Source organism: Paroedura picta, chromosome 9, assembly GCF_049243985.1.
Source record: "Paroedura picta isolate Pp20150507F chromosome 9, Ppicta_v3.0, whole genome shotgun sequence".
NCBI classification, from domain to species: Eukaryota; Metazoa; Chordata; class Lepidosauria; order Squamata; family Gekkonidae; genus Paroedura; species Paroedura picta.
Genome location: NC_135377.1, coordinates 59592145 through 59607215, shown reverse-complemented (window position 1 = coordinate 59607215; position 15071 = coordinate 59592145). Strand labels below are relative to the sequence as shown.

The 15071-nt window shown below is 38.6% G+C and overlaps 1 protein-coding gene across 2 annotated transcripts in view; it reads right to left on the bottom strand.

Annotated features, from left to right (window-relative positions):
- ATP9B (ATPase phospholipid transporting 9B (putative)) overlaps window positions 1–15071 on the bottom strand; it is a 157190-nt gene that overhangs the window by 54980 nt on the left and 87139 nt on the right. For both annotated transcript variants that reach the window (XM_077352940.1, XM_077352941.1), the window contains exon 12: window positions 2778–2938. In XM_077352940.1, the coding sequence (XP_077209055.1) occupies window positions 2778–2938 (161 nt within the window). The remainder of the gene's footprint in view (window positions 1–2777; window positions 2939–15071) is intronic.

Here is a 15071-nt window from a genome sequence, read left to right as displayed (position 1 = left end):
TTAAGGAGAGGAAACAGAATCCCCCACCCTGTGGCTTCTGGAGTATGGCTGAAGACTGACCAGTCAGTGAATTGCTGCGGCTTGTTGAAACCAGCCAGCCCAATAAGTTCCTGGTGGCCACGTTAGGAAGCAGGGGTGGATCCTGTGCATCCATGTTATAGTTTAAATTTTTGTTTTAAAAATCTTTAATAAAAGAGAAAAAACTTTCTAATATACCAGAAATGCACAAAGAAACTGAACCCCAACACACAAAACTCAACCTGACAGAATGAGAACCTAAAAGATTTGTTCATGAAAGCAGCAATGTCTGGTCTCCTTGTCTGTCTATCACTTTATTGTCACTTTATGTTACCAGGCATGGCGGGGATAGGGGGAGGTTTAGAATTGGGTTGTGTCCCCATCATTGTTGTAGATTTATTTGTTTTAAGGATTTTATTGTAAACGGCCATGAGCCGGCAGAGTCCGGGAGTGGCGGTTAATAAATAATAATAACAACAACAACAACAACAACAACAACATATAATTTGTATTTTATTTAAGGAGCTCAAATATAGAAAAATAGCGCACACACACGCACACACACACACAAAGCAAGGAGTGACACTTATGTCTATCTGTGTAATGCGCTTTGACCTTTACAGGTCAGGATTAAGCACGCCCAAATATTTTCATGCATTTCTTATGTGTATTTTAAAATATTTGGGTGTACTTAATGCTGACCTTTGAAGCCGACCTGTAAAAAGTTGAAACATATTAGGTTTTTGGATATCTGAGTATATGTAACTAATATATGTGTGATTGACAGAAATAAGTGTCACTCCCTGTTGCTTTTATTGTTTTCACTAATTTTGTATATCTGAGCTCCTTAAATAAAATACAAATGATATATTTACATTAAACACATGTTTAGTTTTCTCAACCTTTTCAGGTTCTCTTCTCCCTGACAGTACTGACAACCCTTTCATTTATACAGTTATATTGTGCTGTTATTTTGGTTACAATTATTAGTTATCAGTTATACATGTTTTAAAGACTGTTTTATGTATTGTTCTTTGTTATGATGTAAACCGCCCTGAGCCTCCGGGGAGGGCGGTATAGAAGTATGATAAATAAATAAATAATAAATAAATAAATAAATAAATCTCACAAGTCAGAACTAAATCATTCAAAACTATTACATATTAAAGAAATCTTACTAGAGATTTCTCAGGAATGCTGGCTGCATGGCAACTAAATTCTAAAACTGGATTTGGTGGAGTTCAAAATTCCCTGGAATTTGTATCCACTGTGCTGGTAGTCCTCGCCCCCTATTCCACATGCATGGGGCCGGATTACTAAACACAGTGGACAGAAAGGCACATGGCTCAAAGACTCTCACGTTAAATGACATTCCCTTCATGCATACCCGAGCTAAACCCTGGCACTGAAAGCAAGTACTGAGCAAATCCATTGTGATCTTTCAGTCAAATTAAGCCCCCCTCCAGATTCTTTTTGTGCCTTCTATTTTCTGAGCCATCAGGGTACATTTAATTTCCAGGCCAATTTTTATATCTGCTAAATATAAGAGAAAGACAGGAGGCAAGATTTGGCAAAAGAAAGATTTCAGTAAAGCCAAGGAGGCTGCTACCTCAATCAAGAGCTACAGACACAAAAGTATTCTTTGTACTAATCAATGCAGGCCTGAATAGGCTAGCTACATTCTGGTCTGGCCAACTACAGCATTCAACGTTAACAGTTGCATTCCGGAGAATGGATGTGGGTTTTGTTTGTTTGCATCAGTTGTGCTACTTCCATCTGCTATACTATTGGGTATTCAACCAACAGTATCATCATTTATCTTTATGTAATGTAATTGGAGAGTAAAATACTGACTGGTTTCAGATGTTACACCAAACTCTTCTGATGCTGGGTGAATGAGCCTATAAAGAACTTCAGGCTCTTCTCACACACCAAGAACTTGCTTCTTTCTTCTCTTTCAACTCAAATCAAATGTCTGAGATAGCAAACTTTGGTTTGCAAACCATGTGTGAAAGCCTGTTCACAATCCTAGTTCACAGGGCAACAGCAAACCACTATTTGTCGGTTCAAATGTAAGAAATAAACATGGCTTCTCACAAACAGGAGGGTACTAATTCTCTGGTGGCATGCAAGGGGGTGGGGGGGGGGAGGTGTCCTTGAAGGCTATTCCAAGCTTGTTTACCAGCACCAAACCATGTGTCTGAACTATAAATGATCAAGCACCTATTAAAATTTTTTAGATTGCAACAATGAATGATCTGAAGGGTTTGAGTCAGGAATGAATGCTTAATAAACAAATGGAGGATATTTTTCTTTGTGGTCTCCAGAAGAGTCTAAAACACTGTAAAACTACAAAGACTATAATCCAATGAGCTGTTTTGATGTATAAATGCTTTTGCCAGAGATATACCAAACATTACAAATTCCAAAGTAAATCAAACAATCCTTTCAAATATACATATCAGAAACAATATTTTCTGGTATCTAAAGAATGAACCCTTTTAAATACATTAATACAAGTGAAAGGATTAGATAAACTGATTATTCCAGCAACATTAACATTATACTAAAAAGTACAATAGCACTACTTTTTTGTAAAGCGATCCCTTCAGAATCAGCAGATTTGTTGGCACCTTTCTCCTACCACAGCTTCCTGATAAGATCAATTTCCTTCACAATGAGAACTGAAGGTACATTTTTAAAAAAGCCACATTCAGTGAAATTAGACATCTGTGTTTTTCTCTCATTCTCATACATACCTGATGGGGATTATGTAGGAAAAAAGGAGGAGAAATCGAAAAAGGTTGCGGTACCATGGACCCACAAACCCTTGCAAGGTTACCATAACAACTGAAAGTGCAACTAGAGCCAAGAACAGTGCTTTGGTCAGTTGATTCAATTCAAGGTCCAGCAAACCAACCTAAAGAAAGCAACATAAATTCAGTAATGAAGAGAATGAACAAACAATTGCCACATTCTTGTTTTTATTCAGTGTATAAGGTGGGGCGGAGGAAAGTTGCAGACACAAAAATATTTTCACTGCAAATTCTGTGTTTAAATAATGCTTCCAAGCACATTTGTATTCCCAAAATGATCTGAGACGATATAAAAAAGAGGGGCAGCTTTTTTTGGAATGATCTTACATTGCTTGCATCACTGCCTCTGCCCTGGTCAAAGACTACCTACCCAGAGATAGTTCTTGGCTATAAGGCCACAACTTGGGTTTACTTTTCAGATACGTAAGGTATCCAGTAACCATGCCACTGGGTGTTACTATGAAGTACAGAAGGGTGCTGTCTGCACAATCCCTCCATGAATTGCATTCTCAGTCCTCCCAAAGTTCATTTTAGAGTGCTGTCCCAACCTGCACACTTCTTAGGATACACTTAAAAATTAAATTTATGGAAACGACAGAGATATCACTTTTGTGTAATACATTTCATGTCTCTCCCCCCACACATATGTATGCAGGTTACTTACCTTATACATCAGTATCATGCACACTAATCAATCAGACAGTTACATCTGTGCTCAGCATCTACATCAGGATTGGCCAAACTCCAGATATCCCTGGAGGTCTGGAGACCCACAGTTCAGCCATGGAGATCTGGAGACCCACAGTTTGGCCACTCCTGATCTAAACTGAGACAAAATGTCTGTTTAGGAAATCTATTTCAGGGTGGAACAGCCCTTTTAAGTTACAGCTGACAGGTCCTTTTGCTAAGAGTACACAGACAATCTTGGTGAAGAGTAGGGGAATAAACAAGGAACCTACTGAAGGGCCAAAAGGATTCCCAATAAAGAATCCCTTATTCTCAAGGTTTCCTGCCAGTGCTATCATGCAAATCTTTGGATTGGACTTGAGCTTGAATTGGAGCTAAAATGGTCTTTTAAATCACTGTAAGCCTTAACAGACTGACCACCGTGAGCTTAGGGCCGGCCACACAATGCTTTGAGGAAGGCCAATCCTTTGCAAGCCTTTCCAGTGTGAAGAAAACAAAATGGTTTAAGTCAGGCCGGGCATACTGAAATCTAAACAGAGCTGTGATTCAGATATTCAAATTCTAAGCCAACAAATTCTGTGGTTTGCGTAAATCAAAGTTAAATTAAGCAAATTTTCATCGTTCTTATTTTGCATAATTCTTCAAGGTTTAAACAATTTATCTTGGTTCAACTAGAACTATTTATTACGTTTATATTCCACCTTTCATCTGTCATTATCTAGGAGCCCCAGGAGATTTCAATCCAAACAACGGTCAGATACAGGCTTGTTTAGATTGAAGCCAATACTCCAACTATACCCTGGGACCAAACCACAGAGAAAGGCAAAGAGAAATGCAGGGCACTGAATAGGAAAAATCATGTTTAGACCCTCATTTATTTCTGTGATGTGTATGAGTTTTAAGAAAGCATTACCGGAACTCTTCCAAGCAGACCAGGCCCTCAGGGTTCTCTGTCCAGGCCCCCACCTGATGGAATGAGCTCCCAGATGACATCAGGGCTCTGCCAGACCTAAAACAACCCTGCAGGGCTTGCAAACTAGAGCTCTTCCACCAGGCTTTCGGTTGAGGCAGGGGAGCCTAGAGCCTACAGCCCCCCCCCCCAACTACATTCATAGAAAAAGAATCTGAACCAACAGTGCGGTAAAACCGAGTCCCTTTGGTGAACACCAAACTGGATAAAACCAAGTTGTTTTATATTATATACTGTATTACGAAAGTGGGTGCCAGTTCTCACTGTTTAAAATGTTACATGTTTCAAACAAAGATGTTGTACTTCACTCTACTATGAAAGTTCAAATGTAAACCGCCCTGAGCCGTAAGGGAGGGCAGTATATACATAAATAAATAATAAATAAATATTTTTCTAGTATTATGCATGTATTTTAAGGTTTTAAAATGGATAAATCCCAGGAAACCGAGTTCTGCACCCAATACTATGTTTTATCTATATATACCAGGGATTTCCAGCAGGGGCCTGGGGACCCCTGGGCTTCTGTGGGAGCTCAGGAAGGGGTCTGCAGCCCTTTCCATTGTCTTAATGCACTCAGCCACAAACTAGGGAACCAGCTGATTCCACCCCCCCCCCAAGTGTGAGTTTTCTCATGGTTTATGCACTCTGCCTTAAACCACCTCTTGCCTCTCCCCCATTCAGTTCTCCTTGAGCCTGCCTGTTAATGTGGGTGGTGATGTCACTTTCGGGAGTGTGGCAGGGAGACGTGACCAGCTGACATAACTTCCAGCCTGAAAAATGATTTCAGAGGGTCCTCCATGGTCAAAAGGTTGGAAAGGGCTGATCTATACCATGCCATATTTGTTTTACTCTTCTGTTCATGAATTAGACATATCACATCACAGAAAAATAAACCCAGAACTAAAAGTAATGAATTCAGCTATCATGGAAGCTATCGCATTCCAGATTCACTAGAGGCTCTACAGTCTCTCTCTTCACAGACTGAATCCGAAGAGCCATCAGATGAAGGAACATAGCAATTAGCCCACAAGTCCTTTGGGCAAGAGTTCACACAGCTAGATATTACAGGTAGGTTCCACAATGGTTCTCAAACTCTCATGCGAACTCAAGCACGAACAGTCAAATAATGTTGTATTTCACTTCACTTTTCTTCAGTAATTTTCTAGTTGGATGGGATATCTTTAGATCCAGCCATTTGCTCTGCCTGAGAAAGGGCAAAGCCATGATCTCAGAAAACCCAATACATCATTCAGTAATACTTTCTTTGGTTCATCCACCCCTCCTCATTACAAAGCATGACAAACCCAGTTTCAAAGGAGGAAACCCTTTGAATTTACACGTCGCCTTTCCATCATTTGTGAAGCATGACCCAGACTATAAAACTCTGCAGAAGCAATGAAATTACTAAAGAGGACAATAGGAATCATATCTGTTCCTTCCCACACACGTTCCTTACTTTAACTTCTTATACAGGTAAGAAGTTTGAGAAGAGTTAAAAGAGATTTATGTCAAAAGAAAATATTTAATTAGAAAGTTGTGCATGGTTGTTGTTTTTTTTTAAAGAAGCAGAGTATGATAATTAAGTAAAGACTTGTTAGAAGATCCTATCTTTCACCAATTACATTCCACATTCTTCTTTTCCAAAGGCAACATGCTATTCTCATGGCGGGTCACATCCATGGAACTATTTGTGAGACGTTCTTCTTGGTGACATTATTATGTCAACAGACCATGTGAGCCTATCGTGGGAGCGAAATAGTCCCACTGTCAGAAAGACTAATACTGCATAATACTTCAAGATGAGAAGCACTCTGTACAATACTCTCGAATATTCCGGCATTCTTGCTTGTGTACGGGCTTGTCCCTTCCCTTGAGAACTAGGCAGCTGAAGACCACAGTGGCTGATTTATCAACTGCATTTAAAAAGCAGCACAACGAGGACAAATATCTTGCAATTTCCGCTGCTTCAACTACTACATAGTTTATGCTTGAATTATTGAGAAAAATAGGTTTCTGGATTAAAATGAAGAAAAATTAAGCCAGGGAAGTAGAGCATGTTTCAAAGCCCAGATCTTTTTGCATTGACAAAGGCAGTCTAAGTTTCAGGCCTCGCTGAGGATCAGATGAAGTCATTATTCATTCAGTCAGGGAAAAAAGACTCAATTACCTCAACCTAAAGATGCTATCAATGAATGCAAAGTGCATATTTTACTCTATTCATCCAAATCCCATTAAAAAGTGAAAGGAATGATTTAATCTAGCCTTCTAGAGTTGGTCTTTTTTTTTGGTAATAAAATAAAGAATCACTGTCTTGCAATATGCATAAGCAGCACCTCACACTTTTTTTTTTTGCTGCATCATAGCGCTGAAAGACTGTAAAAGCCAAGACAAAACCTGACAGAAATGAATACAGAGTTTCCTTTGAAAAATGGCATTTATGGGCCCAAACATTATACATAGCCCACTGGATAAATGTATGTAGTTAGCTACAAGGATAAAAACTTTCCTAATTGAAGGCGACAAATCTGAATGCAGGTTGAGAGACCATTCAGTGAATTTAAACAACTTTTAAAACATAAAAGTATTCAAGAAGCAAATTTGTCTTTTTGGTTAAGTGACTGACTATGCATGATACACTTTTCTGCTACAGGTGCAAATCTATCACACCACCTTACCATTTCTGTTACACGCACACACAAAGTAAAACAGACTCTCATAAATGCCAACAAGAAATCAGGCAACACTCATCTGCAGAAGAGGTTAAACTTCTAAGCTGTTATTTGTCTACATCTCTCAATATTGTGCTTTTATCAAGAGGAATTAATCTTTTAATGGCCAAGGAAACCTGTTATCCTGCTTAAAATTACCATAAAGGAAATGACTTCATTAGAAAATAGATAAATTTAATTTAAATTTTATTCTGAGTATTCTAAGCATTTACTGCAATTTCCAATACCTGTAGAACTGTTTTTTTTTCTTCTTGTCATAATATTTGTTCTATTTCAAACACCTCTGATAACAAAATCAAATATGCCACTGGAAATTTTAATCTCCCAGGGAAAATTTGTACATAATGTCTAACACGACCACAATAGTTTTGCAAAGGGGCTGTTCTAGGATAATGAACACAATAATTGCCTGTATAATCTAAAATGCTACTAATGGCAACAATCACATATCCATTTAGCTCCTCTTTAATTTATGTACCAAGTTTTAAATAGCTAATCGTTCTTAGTAAAATAATGGTTTATACCAACAATAAAGGGTAAGTATGGTATTGTCCTTCTTAAACAAGAAAATATCACTTGTCTTGCTTAATTTTTCAAATTACTGAAGTTGCTTACTTCGGTAGTATATATACATTTAATATACAAAAATGCAATGCTGTTGTGATATGACTAAGAACTCATAAATTTTTAAAAACTTTTGCACTGTTAGAAACAATGCTCCATCACTATATTCTTGAAAAATGCTTAAGTACAAGTAACTTACCAAGTTTAAATAAATGGCTAATATTCATACTTAAAATTCTTCATGGTACAATATAATTTCAACAAGTAACCAATTATTAGAACGATTCCCCAAAACTGATTCCTGAAACATCAATTGTTCACAAAGTGTTTAAGGGTCTGCAGGAGATCCAAGCATATTTCTTGTTTGGGGGTTTTGGAGGGAGGGGGAGGATGGAGCTGCTGCATGATTGCTATGTCGCTACTAATTACCTTGCAAAATCCCTTATGTCAGATCTCCCTAGTATAGGAACTAACACATGCTTAAATGTGAGTTACCAGACTTAACTAGTATTGCATTGATAACACAAGGTAGCAACCTGCATATTTACACTTCAATATTTGAGAATATTTCCAAAATAATAATTCAGATCAAACAAAATGCATGTATGTGCTTTTCAGATGTTGGTAGCAAGCATACAATTCTGTCTACTACACATAAGTTCAGCCATTTCAGATACTAGCAACCTATTTCCCTTTAGAATGAGATTAATCTAAAAAATAAAAAAAAAAGGTCAGGTCTTCCATATAGATAAAAAGTAGCTATACGATCACTGGGGAAAAGTTTAAATATTGTTTACCCATTGTGGTGAATAGTGTGGCATGAGTACACACACATTTTCATTATTAGAACAGAGATTTGTAATCAGGGGCAGATTTTTCAGTTTAAAAAAATTAACAGAATCGAGATCTCTGATTTTAAAACCAAAACAAGAATGTTACAATCACAATGAACATTTAAATCTCTATCTCTCCCATACTATAATAATTACAATTCTGAAGTATATCAAAATGTATTACCTTGATAGGTTACACTGGTAATGCTCATACAAGATACAGACCAAGACTGAATTGGTAGTAAATGTAAAAATCTAGCATTAAGATTATAACTCTAATTAACAAAATGAATGGCAATTACTCCACTATGCATCTCCTCTATTTAACTCTTCTCACTTCATGCTTGGTTGATACAAAACAATATGTAAATTTATGCACAACACATCATATACAGTCCAACAGCCTTTTCTGTCTTTTGACTAGAATGCACAAAAGCAAGGAAAAGACCTAAAACAAGAAATTCCAAGAGGGGAAAAATGTATTTGCCATAGTCTTTATTTTGCCTAAGGCATTACATTTGTGTAATCGCAAGGGAAAGCAATAGAAACATTCCCATGCTCAGACATACTACTGTTGCAAGTCTATGGAAAGTAATGTTTTAGAAGGGGAAAAAATCAAAGATAACTAAGAAAATGGGAGGGGGGGACATATAAATCATAGGTGGTGCTGAGAACCAGAACATATTTAACACTGGAATCAAAACATTTCTATACTATGCATGTAACCTGCCTGGAACTGACAACTGTTATGAGAGGCAGATATACAGACTGACTCATGGGGAAGATATTTAATCTTCCTATCTATAGCCCGTAAATAGCAAATCTTGGAGTAAGCAGAAAATATTGTTTTGAAAACAGGCATGCTAAACTGAATGATATATTTAAAACATAAAAGGACATTAAAAACATATTGGTAAAAAATTACACAATATGTATAAACACAAAATTCCAATCACAAGGTTTCAGCTTACTTGCAAGACTCAGATACTTAAGCCTTTCTGAAAAAATTACAAGGCAGATTTTTGCTTCAACCTCTTCTTAAAGATTGTTTTAATAATTCAAAGATCCATGCATCAGAAATATTTCAGTTAAACTTCCTATGAACTATTCCACTGATTATCTGTATAATAATATATGTGAATTAGAATACAACGTGTTACCACTGCTTAAAACCACAGGGCTACTAGTAACAAGTAGTTTTGTGTTAATAATGTCCAAACAGGTTGACTAATCCATAGATGAAAAAGCAACTACTGACTCATGAAAGTTCCTAACCTGCCACTAATTTTCTTAATTTTTTAAGGTGCTCCTAGATTCTTGCTCTTTTCCATAATCTATTTCAGACAGCAGAGGGCGCTCAAGGTTGATGCTAACTAGTTTAAACTACAAGGTCTAGTAATACTAAAAGCAAACAACTTTTGTTTCAACTTGATTCTCCCAGCCACAGTCCCAGGCTAATACTATTCCTGCAATACTTTGTAGTATACTGTGTCACTTAAGAGAATCCTGGTTCCAAACTACTATCTATTGTGACGATTATACAAGGTGAATCCCAAATATATTTGTGGGTGTGGCTTTACATGTGTGACATGTTTGTGTTGGTGATATTTTCTCCAGCCAGTCACCCTCCTCACACTGCCTTGTTGACAAACATTATATATGACTATTATTTATTGGTTTTAATATATTGCCCCTCCCTGCACGTGGGCCTGGGGTGGTTTACAACATGTACAGTGTTTATAAAATAGCAGTTAAAAATATTATTTAAAAACTTATGGTGCTCTGTTTCTTCTGCTCCTCAATTTGTCAGTTTGCCTCCTGGCACATTTCACAGACTGTATGATCTTTTGATCGGGTTCTAACTCGGTGAAGGAAATAACGTGGAGATGAAAGGAAGGAGGCTCGAAGATGTTATTGGGTGCTAGTTTGTTCTGGCCTCAAACAAAAGCCTGGTGGAAGAGTGCCATTTTGCAAGTCCTGCGGAACGTAAGTAAGTTCCGTCAAGGCCCGGGTGTCAACTGGCAGCTCACTCCACCAGGCTGGGACCACGGCCGAGACACACTTGGAGGCACGCACACACATTAATGTTGATATCTATAACATAAACACACACATGCACAGTTAACCAATACTTTGTTGATAGCGTGTACCCCCTTTTCTGCTGCAGTCTTAACCAACAACAGCAGCTTTATCTATTGAGCTGACAGCATTAACTAAACTTAAGACAGAACCTTCTCAACCATGGAGGTTTTAACAACTGCTGCTTTGATTGTTTTTTTAAAAAACTGTAAACCGGCACAACTGTTTTCCAACAAAATGTCATGTACTGGCATTATTTTATGCCTAATTTGTTCCTCTGCCATAGACACTGCATTCCAATTACTGAGAAGAACAAAGCTCACAGAAGAAGGCACTCCCACTTCCCTTCTCCATCTGTAGCCAAATGAACCTGGACAAATTCTGCTCCTGTCAGTCAGGGAACTCAGGCAAACAGTATGGAAGGTGAAGCTGACAGAGGAGAATCAGCAAAAATCACCTCTTCCCCAAGTACAGGAAGGCCGTTCTGCCAGCACAAGTACAAGCAGAATTGTTGTTGTTGGATTCAGATGATTTTGGTTTCAAACGCATTACTACGTGCACGCTTCTGAAGTAGGGTTCTGCAATTCGGCAGCCGAAGTGGCTGTTCCCGGATATAGTAGCCAGCACCGTGCTGCGGAGGGAGGGGGAGGCACTGGCTACTATCATGCCGGTCGACCCACACACGCAGGCAAAGAGCTCTGTGCCTGCATGTGTGCACTCGATGTTGTGTCGCCGCCCATGCCTCCCCCCTCCCCTGGCTGCTACAGGCAGAACTGGCTGCTTCGGCTGCCGAATCACACAACCCTGTGAATTTCAGAAACATTACAACATTTATAAGATGACTACATTCTATCTGAAACTATTGTAGTTTGGTCACACTATACTATAATGTCGAGATTTGAACCTGGGCCTCCAAGATCCTGGTCTAACACTTCACTAGACTACATAGACTCCCATATACATCTAAAGAAAGAGATCCCTGTAAGTCAAGCCTGAACTAGTTATTCATTCAACATCACAATTAGGTTCAAAATATACTTTGCCCTAGATATATACATGTGGAGGACCTGCAAGGGTTTGTGAACGTTTACGCACTGGAGGTTTCATGCCAGGCTGCAGGCTGGAGTTTTAGTCGTGGTAGGTTGCCCCACCTCTTCCTGCACCCACACGGGGGAACATTTGGCCTGGTGCACCTCATCTGCCCCCTATTTGTGCTCCTGCATGGGAGCTGGGGCAGTGAGGTTCCCCAGTGCATAAACGGTCTGTGAGAGGCATCTCATTTTCTCCCCCCCCCCCATTTCCTCTTTTCTTCCTGAAAGCAGCCATCACCTCTTCCTTTCTCTTGCTTGTTTCTCTTTCCCACTCCCCAACCAACTTATCTTTTATTTGCCTTCCATCTTCCACTCTATTATTTACTCCATTTATACACTTGCTTTTCTTAGGTTTCTAGAGAGATTTGTCTTGTCTTCTCATGGGCTCCAGTCTCTCAATTTAAGTCTGAGGAAGCAGGGGGCAGGTTTGGAACAGAGAACTAGCCCTCTTTGTTCTTCTGAGTCAATGGTTTTGATAAAGGACGGAAATGTTTAGTGTATGAAAAAGAATGAAATTGCCACCCCTCTGTCAATAGAAAGATTCCGGATGCCAATTTTTGATACCAATTTTTTAAAAAATCAAATGCTTTTTATTGGATCCACAAAGTATGATTTACAAAGCTTTCCTCATTCCTAGATTTTAGCCATTTGGGTTATCTGATCAAAGTAGTTCTAATATATCTAATATATAATATTCTAATATATCTAAAGCAGGCTTTCTCAACTAGGGTTGTGAAACCCTAGGGTTTCTTGAGGGCCCTGGAAGGGTTTCCTGAATGAGGAGTTAATAATTTTTTATCATGTTATATGACCATATATGGTCATGTCACCATTTCAAAATGGGCAATGATGGCCCTTGGGGGGTGGGAATGGGATGGGCCCCAGCAGACGTGTACATCGCTATGCTTCCCAACGATATTCTGCATGATCGCACCACTTCTGGGGTTTCTCAAAGCCTGAAGAATGTTTCAAGAGTACAAAAGTTGACAAAAGCTGGTCTAAAGCTTTGCAAGTGCACAATGATAAAATTACACATATCTTCTACACTTCAATACACTGCATGCAGAGGAGGTCTTTGTCCTCTTCTCCTTTAGCATCGCTTTCCCTTCTCTACCATTAACACTTCCTTCTCACCAGGCCAGTCTTTTCAGTTGCCCTTTATGGGAAATCCCCAAGAGATTGTACTGCACAACACTCTCCAAATGCAGTTGGCAACGCTCACAACACCTCTTCCAACCTGCTGCCTTTCCCACAATCACTTTGTAAAAGGCCAATTAATTCCCATAGGTGACAACCTGACTACTTGAACGGCCTGTATATCTGGCCCATTCGCTTTATCCCTGTTTAAATTGGGACCATGTTGTTCCCTCCCTGTTTAAAAAGAACACTGGCACTTTAAAGACTCTATGCACAGTGCATTTTATACTCTGGTAGAGATAAAGAGGTATGAAACAGTCACGTGTGCATGTTTTGAAGGGTGCACCTATGCAGAAAGCAACACTTTTCCTTTAAAAAGATTTCAAACACAAGGCCAACATTTGCTTTCTGCTTTGGTACATCAAAAAGGCATATATCCACATTCCAAGAAAAAATGTTTTATTTTTTAAAAACTTTTCAATTAACAATCTGCTTCAAGGTGGAATTTTTTCAAAAGCAATAATGGGGAAATAAAGTATGGATGTGAAAGAGAATACGGTTACTGGGTCAGAATATGAGTGCTACCCTGTGAGCTTCCAGACAGATTGTATGGCATCAAATCATCGGACTAGGAACCCTCAAATGGCAACAAAGTTCTCAGCCGACATTCATTCTTAAAGGTATATGGCCTGCTTCTTTTTTTTGGGGGGGGGGAGGGGTTAACCCCCAGTGGATTTTTAAAGGTCAGAGTTTTTCTGCAAATATGGGGTTTTTCTCAGGTTTGTAGAAAGATCTAACTTGATTGTTCATGACCTTATCTGTAAAGAGGCAGCCTCTAGGATTGATGGTGATAATCACAGATTTACACCTTGTAAGAAATACGGCTGAAATTGTTCGGTATTAATAAGTCTACATTTGGCAATTGTCTATTTTTGCCCTACATTTTAAAAACAGTAAACAAAAACTGGGTCTAAACTTTTTGTGTAGTTAAAAACAATGGATGTACGGGTGGGAATACCTTCTTGAAGCAGGTGGAAATTAAGCTAGGTTTATACTGATTGCACCTACAATATAAATGGAAAATGACTTTCTAACCTCAATTTACACTAAACTGGGCTCAGAAACACTAAAGCATTATAATTAAAGGGCTGCTTCAGTGCTCAACTGTACACTTCGATATAGTCGCTGTTTTGCATTCTATTAACAGTAATCATTACTAGATTTTCTGGTCTTGGAGTTAACTACAGCATTCTCTAGAACGTATTTTACCCTTGAACTATTAATAGACATTGCCACACTAGTCTCCACCTTCAGATAGCTGTGGAATAGGACACAAGTGCTAATGTTTATTTGGTCATGCAGTTGGTGTAGCTGTTTGTACCTTCAAAAACATTTAACAGCAGAAAGAAATACGTGCTGTACTGGCATATACTGTAACAAACTCACAGTTGTTATGGTCCTTTGAAAATGAACTCAGTCTGTACTAAAACACTGTATTGTAGACTGATTCAGCTTATGTTACTGCCTGAATTTTCTTAAAGGGATATTCGTCAACGTACCATCATTTCCCACTTGAAATATGTCCCCCAAAAGTGACAATTTTCTGATAAAATGATGCTTCCTCAAATAATGGTGAAGAATGCGATTAAAACAACCATAAGGGCTCTCTCCAAATGTAAACAGAAATGTGAAGTCTTGGGGGGGGGGTACCCTTCATTGGGAAATTTTGGGAAGATCACAAAAAGGAGAAGCCCTACTATGAAGCATGCTTTCTGTGAACTGAGAAAAATACTTTTAAAGATAGTTACTTATTCAAAATGTATAGCAGGGAATAGTAAGGACTTCTTCAGATTTTTCAATAACAATTTTCAGAAGCAGTAAGGAAAAGCTTCCTATGAAACATGCCCCCCCCCTCTTGGAACATTCAATTTAAAAAAAAGAAGGTTATATCTACTTAAAATGTATAACAAAAAAATCCTTAGGACTGTTTTCAATTTTCCAATTTGAAATGGGAATACACACCAATGCCCCCCCAAGTCCTTATGGGGGGCATCTGTTTATCTTCTCCTCCACTATTTTCTTTTTCTCTTCCCTTTTCCTGACTCTGGCCTTTCCATCTTCCAGTCAACCTACCTGTTTCTGTCCTG